The sequence below is a fragment of the Malaclemys terrapin genome, chromosome 3, assembly GCF_027887155.1.
Source record: "Malaclemys terrapin pileata isolate rMalTer1 chromosome 3, rMalTer1.hap1, whole genome shotgun sequence".
Classification (NCBI taxonomy): Eukaryota; Metazoa; Chordata; order Testudines; family Emydidae; genus Malaclemys; species Malaclemys terrapin.
In genome coordinates, this window is record NC_071507.1 from 75191562 (window position 1) to 75205599 (window position 14038).

Genomic DNA, 14038 nt, shown 5'->3' on the forward strand with positions numbered 1-14038 from the left:
AGGGTGGGCAGCTGTTTGTTTATGGGGCTTTCTGCATTTAAAAATACAGTTTCATAAGATCTTTTTCACATTTAATAATATAGAAATGTCAAGTTGTTGCTTTTTTAAATCATGCTGCCAAGCAGAATGTTGTGGGAAGGACTGTTTTAAACATGGGGTTTGGAGTTTTTTTGTACTGTTTTTCTGTTTGTTCATAACTTATAAATCAATGAAAACGTTTAAAACAGTATTTTACACAAAATTTAGGATAGATTTTATGTTACTACTTACCAAGCCCAACACTGCTGTTTTCCAGTAAGTAACTAAGATGATCAAACATAGCCTTTTGATTCTGCCTGCTGATGCGGCAGAAATAACATAGAAAACGACAGCAATTTGCCACCATCTTAGGGAAGGTGATTTCCTAGACAAACAAGACTAAGTTAGAGCTGCAAAAATGTATACAATCACCAAAAAATCATTGTATGTGTGTCCTTTTACATATTTATCTTCGGGTATTTTTTTTAAAAACACAATTAGGTACCAATCCTGCAAAATTATCTTCCAAGGGCAGACCCCATTGAAATCAATGGGGCTCTGAGCAAGTGCATGGTTCATTAAGTTTATTTGCACAGATTGTGGCCTTAACAAGAAAGAGAACTGGATTCACACTTAAACCCTAGATTCAAACACTGAAGTATGGGAAAGTTCAGAAGAAAAACCTGATGTTACGGCCATCTCTAATCAGATGTTTCCAGAAAAATGTCTTACTTTAAAACGCTCTTCATTTTGGAAATCCCTAAATATACTTTTTGCTTATATATATATATATTAGACTCTTTTCCACATACCATGCAGATCAAGAATCCTTTGAAACCAATACCTATAAAATATAATAGGCTATAAATGCTTTTGGCTGTCCTTCCTTTCCCATGTGAGAATACTGCTCTTATTCTATTCTAAATTCACAAGCAAAAAGGGATCCTTGTAATGTAATATTATCAGGATAATAATTAGAAGATACACAACTTTTTCTATTAAAGGTGATTCTACTCACTAAGAACTTGGCCCTATATTGTGCCAATGGGAAAAGAATGGGAGTTTAGGGCTCTCAGCACTTTCATCAGTTTCTGAACACCTTGCAGGATCAAAGCTTTAGAAGGCCACATTCTAAATTCCCTCTCTCCTGCCAATGAAATTCTTTACCTTGGATTCTCCTCCGCCAAGTACATTTACCATCACTTCCATGACAGTTTCATGCATTCCTAGAGCCCTCATAAGATTAGGATGTTGGTAAAACACTTTATTATTCATGATGTCTCTATAAAGAAACATAATAAGAAAATAGATTAAAATGTACTGTTCAGGGAACATATATTAATTTCTCTGTTACATAATACTCACACAACTACCAGTCTGAAGAACAGGCCTGCTCTTGCAGTTCTTACTTAGGTATAACCCCCAGTGTTTGCACAGGGACAGAAGGACTGGGCACAAATAAAGTTAAGTGTTAGAAGTTACTGAATTTTATTGATTGAGTTCAATCCTTGTAATTTAATGAAATTCTAGAAAATGCACGAAGGGTTGAATGCTTATTTCACTGTATGTTACCGACATGGAATGTTCTCAAAGCCACATGATACAGAGATCATAAGTGAAGTTAGAGGCCTTACTGCAAATCCAGTGGAAAATAGCTCATCATGATGATGGCATGACATTTCATCTCCTAATAGGTTAGCTGGGTTTCAGCACATTCATACAGTTCATGCATTCAGTGCACCTGAATTACATACATACCAATCTGATAGAACAGAACTCCTAGGGCTGTGTTCAGCAAAAACGTCATGCGGCTTTCGTACCAGGTGCTCAAGATTCCCTCCTCAACCACACACACTGAACAATTTGGGAGATCTTGTCTGAGTTATAAAAGCCGCGATAGTACAGAAGGTGGGTGGCATTGGATTTAGTCTGGCCCTCAGGATCATGCCATCCCCTTTACTATGTGTTGCAGAAGGTGAAAAAAATTGCAGGAAGGGTTTTGTTATGGCCCAAAATCTGTCAGAGGGAAGGGGGTAGAGCCAAAGAGGCATCATTCCACCAGCCCCTGACTGCTTGCTGGACACCATACAGTCCATGGGCTGAGGGGTAATGTGACTGGATGGCATAGACGGGGGTGACAAGTAGAGATATTCTCTGCAGCATCATTCCATATAAAACCCACAAGGAAATTAGCCAAGGGGCAGGCAGACAGGCATTTGGTTCTGAGTGGGTGGAGGAGATACCCGAGGGGTCATGCAAAGGTCTAGCACCTTTCACAAAAGCCCCAGGATTAGCAGCATTTCCTCATGGCTTTAGGACAGGGGTCAGCAACCTTTCAGAAGTGGTGTGCCAAGTCTTCACTTATTCACTCTAATTTAAGGTTTCGCGTGCCAGTAATACATTTTAATGTTTTTAGAAGGTCTCTTTCTATAAGTCTATAATATATAACTAAACTATTGTTGTATGTAAAGTAAATAAGGTTTTAAAAATGTTTAAGAAGCTTCATTTAAAATTAAATTAAAATGCAGAGCCCCCTGGACCTGGGCAGTGTGAGTGCCACTGAAAATCAGCTCATGTGCCGCCTTTGGCACGCGGGCCATAGGTTGCCTACCCCTGTTTTAGGACATCCATAAGGTTAGAGGGCCATGACCAAGGACATGGTGGATTCTCCATCAATTGAAGTCTTGATTTAAACACTGGATGTCGGTCTAAAAGATATGCTTTAGCTCAGACAGAAGTTATGGGCTTGAAGAAAGAATTATTGAGTGAGGTTCTACGGCCTGTGTTATGTAGGAGGTCAGACTATATCATCATAATGGTCCCTGCTGGCCTTGAAATTGGTGAATCTAACATCTCCCTGACATTCCCACTCCACAGGCATGTGCCACCTCCTTTTTTGTTTGTTTGTTTTTGTTTGTTAAGCCTAAATCTGATATTTACTCTAATTTATTTTCCTGCCACATAAATATTGCTTAGTACTGTATACGAAGTAATTTACATGGATGTAACTAATATGATAATTCATAAATATAACATCCTGGATTACCCAAATAAAATTGGTCTGGCTGCTAGATGTGTTTTTTAATTAAAAAAAGAGATGTTAATAAATAAGGGTCATAGTGGAATAAAAGCCTAATATGGTTATCTCACAGAATAGCAATAAGATTTCCACAAAGAGGAAAACAATGCAGCAAAACAGGAGCTGTGGGTAAATGATATTAATAAATTAACCAGTCTAAGCCCAGTCCTGCAGTCCTTACTCCCACTGAAGTCATCGTGAGCTCAGCCTGAGTAAAGAATGGAAAATGGAACCCAAAGTGATGTGAGAATGAAAGCTTTAATTATCCATTAAATAACAATTATTCTGCAATCAGAGTTTCTAAGATTCATTCTGTCTAATTAAAAGATTGTAGTATACATGACAGAAGTGAAGGAATTTTTTTTTCCAGTAGGAGAATGCACATTTGCAAACATTGTCCCAAATAACAGCACTAGCAGTACTGATACCATAGAAATGTGCCTGTTACATCTCCATGCGCGTTAGGCATTTGCCTGTGGAATCTCCTATCAAGCTCAAGAAAAGAATTTAGAGTATGGGTAGAAAAGAGAATTTACGACATGTCTACACTGCCTCACAGAGGTGTGAATAGCCGTATTCACCAAGGTACTGTCTGTAACATCCCCGTGTGGCTGCTGCAGGCATGAACAGAAAGGTTCCTAGTTTACATTAACATAGGCCTGGTCCCCACTAACCCCCCACTTCGGACTAAGGTACGCAAATTCAGCTACGTTAATAACGTAGCTGAATTCGAAGTACCTTAGTCCGAACTTACCGCGGGTCCAGACGTGGCAGGGAGGCTCCCCTGTCGATGCCGCGTACTCCTCTCGCCGAGCTGGAGTACCGGCGTCGACGGCCAAGCACTTCCGGGATGGATCCGGGATCGATTTATTGCGTCTAAACCAGACGCGATAAATCGATCCCAGAACATCGATTGCCTGTCGCCGGACCCTCCGGTAAGTGTAGACGTACCCATATTCCTCTTCAAACAGGACTACACTCATGCAAAATAGGAACCTTTCAGTTCATTTCTGCAGCTGCACACACGGGAGTTACAGTATTATTCACACCCCAATAGCCCCAACTTCAGGGCAGCGCAGACATGTCTTTAATTCCAGTTATCCTCTTGTCATCAAGTATTAGCCACATAAAGAGCAATAATCATAACAACAATAAATGTTAACCTAAATGAATTACTGCTCAAGAGCACATTCTTTCCTTTCTACTGCACTTCAGCCGTGCAGCTTTAAACATGAGCACCAATTTTGAAAATTATGTTGTCAATATTATTTTACATAAAGGCGGAGATGTCTAATAAACATGAATATTTTTTAAAGTAATTACAATTTAAAAGCTGTAGCAAGCCTTCAAATTATATACAACTTAGAAATAAATTTGAAAGCAATGTGCCTCAGGTCAGAGGAAAAATGACTAGATAATTATAACTGAGGCAACAGTATAGTTAAGTCTCCTGATAATATTGGGAGTCTTATGATATTTGTTGTTCCTCTTTTAGCTTCTGCTCCTGGAGTTATTTGATTATGTAATTCAGCTTTAGTTAAAAAATGGTTGTGAAGAAAAGCTTGAAAACATGAACACTACAATCTCAAAAACCAGATGCATCAGCCACACTACACAATCTCTGTAGTGTAGCTGACAACTGTCATATTACTAGTAGTGCTTAATTCTACTAGCCCCTAATGACTTAGGTGTCCCCTCTTCCTGTTCCCCAGACAAGCCTTCAGGTCAAAGGCTACATCTACACTACAGGGGGGATCGATTTAAGATACGCAAATTCAGCTACGCGAATAGCGTAGCTGAATTTGACATATCGCAGCCAACTTACCCCGCTGTAGGGACGGCAGCAAAATTGACCTCTGCGGCTTTCCGTCGACGGCGCTTACTCCCACCTCCGCTGGTGGAGTAAGTGCGTCGATTCGGGGATCGATTGTCGCGTCCCGACGGGACGCGATAAATCGATCCCCGAGAGGTCGATTTCTACCCGCCGATTCAGGCGGGTAGTGTAGACCCAGCCAAAGTTACTATGGGATCTGTATACCTGGAATCTCAACCCAGGAAAGCTGCTCATGCTATGTGCCACTCCCCGCATCTACTCTGTGTGCCCTGGGCCATGATCTGTTCGTTGGGAACTGAGCAGTCCTGAACATGTAAGACACTTCAAGGATTGGCCAGTGGTATCAAGAACAAAGACTCGTTGAAAGCATAACTCTTACAATACTTGGCATAATTACTGAGCATATTATAAAGTGTGACAACTCAGCAAGACTCTGCAGTATTTTGTGAAATAACATTATGATGAAAAAGACCTGAAGAAGAGCTCCGTGTAGCTCAAAAGCTTGTCTCTTTCACCAACAGAAGTTGATCCAATAAAAGATATTACCTTACCCCCCTTGTCTCTCTTGTTATGATGAAAAAGATAATTGTGACTTTAAATATGATTGAGCAATGCTCCCATTTATCCACTGGAAAAGAGGGATCGTTGACAATGAATTCCTCACAAGACTTGGCACACTTATGAGAATGAAAGTGAGGCTTGAGCAAAGATTAAATATCATCAGCCTTTTCATTAAGCCAAATATCTTGGTCTGAGCTCTCAGATGGTCAAAAGCTATTTTACTGTTAGCTGTACTCCCCGGATACAGGAATGGCTAGAGACAACAGAAACATATTTGTATCTTCTTTACTGGTGGAAAATAATGAGAATGGAATTGTTTTCCTTATTCATTTTAAACATCTAGCTATGATATATCTGCCTTATACTTATTTGAGATAGAATGTAATTGGTCACTGTCCTTACAATAATTGATACATGGCTTTCTTTCAGTGAGCAGATATTATGAACTCTGCAAGTGTTGACTTCATGAATCAATTAAATTATCATCTCTGGTTTTCAATTGCATAATTTAGTTAAATACTAGCCAACTATCAATCCCACAGAGGTGCTATGTACATGGCCATACAGTTACCTCTTGAACTGTTAAGACAGGGTACTTTGAGCTCTTTGCCATGAGAATAGATCACTTAAGGGCTATCTTAGCAGTGTGTGTGGATTTAAGAATGGATATAAGGTGATACATAGAAAAAATGTTTAGGGCAATTTAAAAATGTATACTTCGAATTTTGGTAAAATTAAACTAATCCATCAGATATGTCATGAGCTTAAACTTGTACTAGGATAGAACTTTTCTGAAGAGTCTGAGACAAGTCAGACACAACATTTCAAAAATATAAGAGTTCAAAATTGAGCTGATTTCATTTGAGATGGGATCACCAAGAGCAGCCTTATAGGCCCTCATAGGAGACTCCTCAAACAAAGATAGGTGGAAGAGTCAGAGGAGATCATGGCCTGGCTCATACCAGAAGATGATGGGCAAAGTATCAGACCTCCACACCAAATATAGAGCATGGAATGCTGCCTTCACGAGGTCTTGATCAGAACCAGGACAACATATGGATACAGGAGAACTGCCAGGGTAAAGGGGGGAAAATGACACACAGATCACCGACAATGAGTTGAGGCATCCCCCAGTTCCAACCTTTCTTGGATCTGGAGGCCTTCTTGGAGCAGACGGGTGCCTGGATCTGTGGCTTTTATGATACCTACAAGTTCCAGCACCTGGGCCTGAGAAGCATTCTTGGATTTATGCCACATTTTCTCTCAGAATAGATCTGAGGACTCCCTATGGTTATTAATCATAAACCTACAGGGAAAAGGTCAGAGTTTTAGTGGCTTACTTGGTAATTCAAATAATTAAAATAGTACTAACTACATTATGAGCGTTAAAATGATTAAATTATATACATAAAGGATTTCATTATGAATAATGAAATGCAAGTATAATTAGACCTACACAGAATTACAAATTTCAGTGGAAGAAAATGTAGGGAAGTTCTAATTCAAGTAGGCAGATGCTATCTCATTCATTTAAAATCACTTTTGCCCATACTTCTCTACTGACTGTCATACTCTGGAAGGAATCTCACTGCTGCTCATAAAAGTACATTGTAATAAAATAATGCCACCAAATATATAATGCTTGAAGCCACATAAAAAGAGAGAAAATGTAAGAGGCAAGCTGACCAGCACTTCCTGTGAGGTACCGAGCATGCTCAGCTCATCATGCAGAATCAGAGTTAAGAGATGTGTACAGAGTGTAATTGCTATTGAAAAGTCAAATATATTTCAATAGTTACCACCAAAGGCATTTCTGAGGAACTAAAATGTTCCTGTTGTGTCAAAACAACTTCATACATAAAGTTGGCATTAGTTAATCAGGACTGAAAATGCTCTGGGTCCATAGTCAACATGAGGGGGACATAAAAAGAGGCTAGTTTTGGATGTGCATTCTAGGTGTGCTCTGCTAGATGCAAGGTCTAATAGTGGGCAAGCTATGAGCCTGGTAGAGGAATCGGTGTGGGGATTAAAGCTGGGTAAAAACTTCTTTCTTGTTCTCTTACACAACTAATGGCCGTTACATAGCATTCAGGGCTATGCTCCTTCAAGAGGAGAAAAAACACTGCCTCAAGCAACAATAAAAAACTGAAGCGGAAAATCCAATTTTTAACTTTTAGTGAATTCAGAAACATGAATTTGTGCTGGCAGTTAGAAGATTTATGGAATATACTGGGGTCTGAGTGCAATCATGACTCTCCTGGTAGCTGGTTCCAGCAACTACGAAGCCCATTAACATCTCACAAATAAATGTATTCTCTTTAAACTCAAATGGATGAAACCTCTGGCTTTTGGTGTTGAAAGTCCCAGGGTGACCTTTACTGATGGCTGGGCTATTTATATGCGTATGCAGCCTCTATCCTTTCAATTTATAGAAAGGTCTGAATGCTGATCCTGATTTTATCCTTTAAAGTGAAGTTATAGTGTTTCAAATATGACTGACGTATTACTGTAGGACTGTAAAGCGCCTCACTTTTGCTTCTCCCCTCTATGAATTTTCCAAAAAGATAAGACTTATAGTGCAGTTTACTACTATTCAAAAGGCATCTTTGTTAACAATGCTTCAAAGCCTAGATCTTAGAACTACAGAAGCTCCTATCTCAACCCAAAACTTCCTTTTTAGTCTCCTTAAACCACAGACAGACATATTTATAGTCAAACAATATGCATAACCCAAGTGATAACAATGAGACAAATAATTGGAAAGTAAGAGATCTGTCAATCAATTGTTACTGTACTCCAGTGATTTACCCTAATCCACGAATCATAAGCTTCTCTTCCTCCTTGCCCATTCTGACGCTGAGCAAGGAACGGATCTGGCCCAGGGATGCCAAGAGGTTGATTGTATCTTCCACTGATACACCATTTATGGTGTAGGTCTTTGGTAAGCTTCGAACCAGACCACCGATACCGTCATACTGCCGATGCAGCAATACAAACATGGCCCTCACTAACTCTGGATCCTCTATTACTGACTCCTGAGCCCAGCGTACCATGGTCTCTGAAATCAATTGCTGAAGAGTAGCTAAAAAAGAGTGAAGAATGAAAAAAATCAAAATTAATTTCTCATGTATCTAATAACAGTATCTTTGAATGCATTATGCAGCATATTAGAATTAGCACAATCTAGAAAAAAATATTTTTGTTTTCTTAACAGGCTGACGTACAATGTAATACATTGTGTCAAGTGAAAAATATGCCATTAAAGGAAAAACAAATAGTAATATTTTGCTGCAAGAAGCTAGCTTTAAAATTATAGATATCACTTCCGCATATGACAGTGTAAAAGAGCACGAAGATATAATGGATCCTCACTGGAGAGCAACTGTACAGCAGTGGCCAGCTCCACTTCCAGATACTTTTTCCATGAGTTTTGAAAGCATGAGTTTTAATTATTATTTTTTATTATTATTTACATGGTGTAGTATCACCATTGTTAGCTGCTGTTTATTGGACTATTAATTTAGGATACAGAGATACATATCTTATTAAAAAAAATAAGTGTTTTGGCTGGCATTTCAGACAATACTTGGGCTGAAGTAAAGATCCCATTGAAAAACCAATATTGTACATACCGAAAACTTCAGTTAAGCCTGCTTTGAGTTCGAGCCATAAGATTAAAGGTACACACAGATGCTTCCCTTAAAATCTAACTTCCTCTTACACATAACATATACGGAGCTGCCAGAACTTTTCACCCCCTACCTCTTCAGAGCAGGACTACACTGGACTTTAATTTTACTTACAGGGCTTCTTAGCATCATTATCAACTGGTTTCTCATTTTGTTTCTTCTTTAAATATGTGACTTTTTCTACTAGGTACATGAGGCGACCTCTAATGGTTAAATCACTGTTTCCATCCAGGGCTCCATCTTCATCTAATTCAATTCCTGAAAGCAACAAATATTAAATCACTAACAAAATACAATTAAACAGATGACAGCTGTGCTCAGTGTGCAAATGTGAAAATATAACCAAACTGATTTTGTTCTACTCTGTTAGCTAAGTGTACTACAAACAAATAAATATATAGTACTGCTTCAAAGGTGTTATATCAGTTTAAAGGTTAGAGTAGAGGACTGGGAATCCTGTAGTCACAGTCTGCTTCTGTCATTTATTCACTGTGTGACTGTGGGTCAGTCTCTTAGCCTGTGTGTGCCTTAGTTTCCCCATCTGCAAAATGGGATAATACCTGCATCCCAGGAGATTTCGTGGCACTTGACTGAGGTTTGTAAAGTATTTTGAGATCCTCAGTGGAAAGGCTTTATAGAAGTGAGAGTATTGGCAAGGCTGTTAATTCATTTTTCAATTTGTAGGTATGAGCAAGTAACTCCATTCATTATATCATGGCACATGTGATAGGCAGCTATTAGGAAAAACAAGGTGTGAAAATCCAAAATATGTTGATTTGATGCAAGATTTGTTTTTCATTTTTATGGTTTCATCTAAAGTACTGTCACTGAAACCTAAGGGTTTGGTCCAGGCTCATAATTAATATTAAAATGTTATGACTATATGAGTTCAAAGTGAAAATGCCATTAGTATTTTTTTTTTAATTCAGAATTATTCAACTTTTTAAAAGTATGATGGTCACTTTTACAGCATGATTCTGCCTCACATTAGATCATTCCGCTTGCTCCTTTGGTATTTTTGATAAAGAAGTTGGGTTGTTTTTAAATTTTATTTGCCTTTTTTCCATTAATCCTTATGTGGTATGTGATCTATTCCCTTTACAGGGTGTTTTATTGCATTTCACACTAAGGAAAATGTTAATGCATAGGTCATTGATAAGACTACAATTAAGTCATGGTATTTTTTAGTAAAAGTCACCTGTCCATGACTTGTACTATAAATACCCCTAACTAAATTTTAGCTGGGGGTTACTGCTCTGGGGAGCCCCCGGGAAACTGCTGCCTTGAGGGGCCCCTGGGGCCAGCCCCACTGGCTGCTGCTCAAGATGTTCAAGGGGCCAGCAGCTTGTATGGAAATTGCAATCTGACTGGTGGAAACTGCTTTGAATTGAAGTAATTAACAATAATGTAACTGAACTGTCTAATCCAGTTAGAGTACAGAAACACTCTATAGTTATTGATGCACAAATGCCAGATCCATATGTCTGATTTAAAGAATATCAAAATGATTATTTCTTAACCAGTACACAACATATGAATCCCCAAATTATGACTGGTTGACAGTCATCATTAGCCAGTCATCTACAACCTAGAGTTGCATAATCTGTTTGTTTCCTTTTGACTACATAAATCCATGTACTCTGCTCTACTATAATCTTCTCATTGGCTTCTGCATAGCTCTTTCATTTTTTTGTAGCTTTTCTTTTCCATTTAAAATTTAAATATTTAATTTGAAATGTCATAACAACAATAAGAGTCCTTGAAGGGCCCTCCTGTTTGAGACCCAATCCTGGAAGGAACTCAAGGCAAAAAAATCAATTGGGTTCTAGACAAGTCTGAAGGCCTGAGTTACGGAGCCCCTTCCAGGATCAGGTCCTGAGTTAGAGGGGAAAAAAAATAATCACATGACTCGGCTCCAGCTTTCTCCATGTGGGGGGTGAGGGAGGAGAATTTAAATGTGGAGCAGCTCAACTGCCACCTCCCTCTGCTGGTCGTCAACTGCTGATTCCTTTTACAAATTGAGCAGCTAAATTTTCCTGTTTTCTTGTGATTTACAGAGGAAGAGGTGATTTACAGAGGAAGAGGGCATACATAACTTTAAATAGAGAAGTGGTGATTATTTACAGCTTTGTCTTGTCAGTCTCTAAGAGACTGAAGCAAAATTTAAACAGAAGGAACTTCTTAACTGGATCTGCACTGTCCACAGATGCGTGTTTAACATTTGAAAAATTATTTTGTTCTTGGTTTGGTTTCTTTGCATTTACTTTATTTTCTTACAATGTTCAACATTTTGACACCAAAGAGACTGTTGTATTTCATGTAATTATTGTAACAAAAATATTTGGACTGAGCTTAAGCACCATTTTTCCCATCTGTCTTCAACAAAACCCCAAGCCTCAAAGTTTCAGTAAGTGAACTAGCATGTTTTTTTAGCATGTTCATTTTTCATTTTCATTTGTGTTTGGAGAACTGGAACAGCTACAGTCCATCAGCCATTTTATTGCGGTTAATAGGACCATAGTTATGTTGATAGAGTGAAATTCACCCATTGGTGAATGGGAGCAATTTACCTATGGTACCGGAAGAAAAGAGGAGCAACATTCGCTATTCTAGCCCCAGAATATTACTGAAGAGCTATAGAGCTTCCCAATACCCACGGGAGCTAGATTTCATTCACTAACCTCAGAGGAGTACCACACAAGTTCCATTTATTTGGTGTTTGTATGGGAGGAATAAAATTTCCTCTTGTCGAATAAAATGTAACGTGCTTTCTTGTATTCTGATCAGATGAGAGGGTGCACTTAGATTATAATGACTGAGGAATCCACACCCCGTTGTGTATTATCTAGCTACCTGTTGCTGACATAATTTAATGGGTAGCTTGGTTTTGCTAAAGTTATTGAATCTGGCTAATACAATTTCAGAGACAAAAACATTCAAAAACAGGGTTTACCACAATGTGTCATTAAGTCCTCATGGAACTCCAAGAGTTGATCTCTAATTTCTTCAGAGCAAGGACAATCACTTTTATCATCCTTAAAATTCAGAAGCATGTTAATCTTAAAAAGAAAGAATACAAAAGAAAGTTTAAAGCTTTGGGAGCATCTTTTTGAACACTTTGCAATAGGCTAGAAGGGAATATGTAAAGCCAAGGATGCCTGGAATCCAAATATGTACTTAGAAGACCAATAAAGTATCCACAAGGTTTACAGTTAATATGCAAATACTGCATTTCTTTTTGCTCATTATCTCCATAAATATGTGCAAATAAATTTTAAAACAATTATAGAAATTTTTTAGGTAAACTGAAATACACAAATACCAGAAGAACTATGATTTCTGAAGAGGAAAAAAAAATCAGGCATTTAAGTAGAGTAGGTAAAAAAGGTCATAAATGAGCATCAGTGTGAACTGGTGGCTAGAGCAAAGGATAGAAGACAGGACCCCTGGGTTCTGTTTCCAACTCTGCCACTAATTAGCTGTGTCACCTTGGTCAAATCACTTAATCTCTCTAAATATCAGTTACTCTATGTTTAAAATAGATTAAAAAGGGTGTTGTAAGGTTTAATGAATGAATGTTTGTAAAGCATTCTGAAATCCAGAAACATATGTCTATGCTAAGTTTTATTATTACTGCAGAACCTCATCTGAGAACTGCCTACTTTCCTATAATGTCATTGTATACATAGACATAAGAGCATGGCAAGGCTGTACTCTAAAAGCTTGTCTACGCTGGGAAATTACACGGCACTAGACAACATTAATGAATACATATTACTCAGTGTAGATAAAGACTACCAAGTTTAACATCACATCCCGTGATGTCATGTCATGATTATCCCTAGGGTGGACCTTAGGGCTAACCACAACCAGCTGACTGACACAATGTTAAACATGACCTATCCTTGACTGCACTGAATATTGTACATCATGTAAGTTTAAATACTTGATTTACCAGCATAGAGAAGGGTGAGAACTGAATGAAAATTTGAATGTTAGGACACAGCACTCTGACTGGGCTGGGATCCTACATCCCTGCTTTGGCTTCCCTGCCATGCTCACAGTCTGGAAAAAGAATAACTACCCATTTTAAGTGGTACCTGCTCTTGAGGTGGAGATCGAAACTCTTTTGTTTTCCTGGCTGTCAGGGCGGCAGACATGTTTAAGGCCTGCATAACTTCATTATATCGGAATCGCTGATTCTCTTGAAGCTTAGCCACAAAATCATCAGAAAATGCTACAATGGCTTCTATCCGATGACGTATCTGGCAGTCACAGAGGTACTGGAGTAAGTAACACATCTAAGAAAACACCAGAAAAAGGGCAACAAAAAGTAGACAAACTTTTAAAATATTCTCTACATATTCTGTTAACATATAACTGAGTGTGGGTACTGTAGACTCCAAGTGATAAGGCAGAACCTGTTATCAAATGAATTGACGGTAATCTGCGATACAGTCATGCTTGAGTTAGTGTTAGGGCTTATAAATTGCCATCTGCAGGAGATCCTTCTGCCTCAGAAACATATACAAGGACATGGGAATTGTGCTAGAGTAAAAAGATAATAATATAGATTTAGACCTTGTCTAAACAGCAATTTAGTGCACAGCAAGCTGAGGTGTGAATCTACAATGCACCAGCCTGCCGTGCACTAAATGGCTGTTTGGGCCCATGCTCTTAGTCTCTATTTCAAAGTGGGTCGTCTTTTTCATTTGTACCCGGAAGCTGCAGAATGCCCTATTAAATTAGTCCCTTTTAGAAGTTAATTCTGACCAGATAACACAGTTGTTGCTAGGCTGATGGCTAATAATAATACCATTTTATTAGGAGTTTAACTCCATGGTTTTACTACCAGTA

At 38.5% G+C, this 14038-nt stretch overlaps 1 protein-coding gene across 1 annotated transcript in view; it reads right to left on the reverse strand.

Annotated features, from left to right (window-relative positions):
- The window catches only part of RYR2 (ryanodine receptor 2), a 687809-nt gene that overhangs the window by 237738 nt on the left and 436033 nt on the right, over positions 1-14038 (reverse strand). The window contains exons 38-43 of the mRNA XM_054022704.1: positions 13282-13482; positions 12135-12240; positions 9296-9439; positions 8301-8574; positions 1186-1300; positions 271-403 (exon numbers count right to left, since the gene is read on the reverse strand). Coding sequence (XP_053878679.1) covers positions 271-403; positions 1186-1300; positions 8301-8574; positions 9296-9439; positions 12135-12240; positions 13282-13482 — 973 coding nt within the window. The remainder of the gene's footprint in view (positions 1-270; positions 404-1185; positions 1301-8300; positions 8575-9295; positions 9440-12134; positions 12241-13281; positions 13483-14038) is intronic.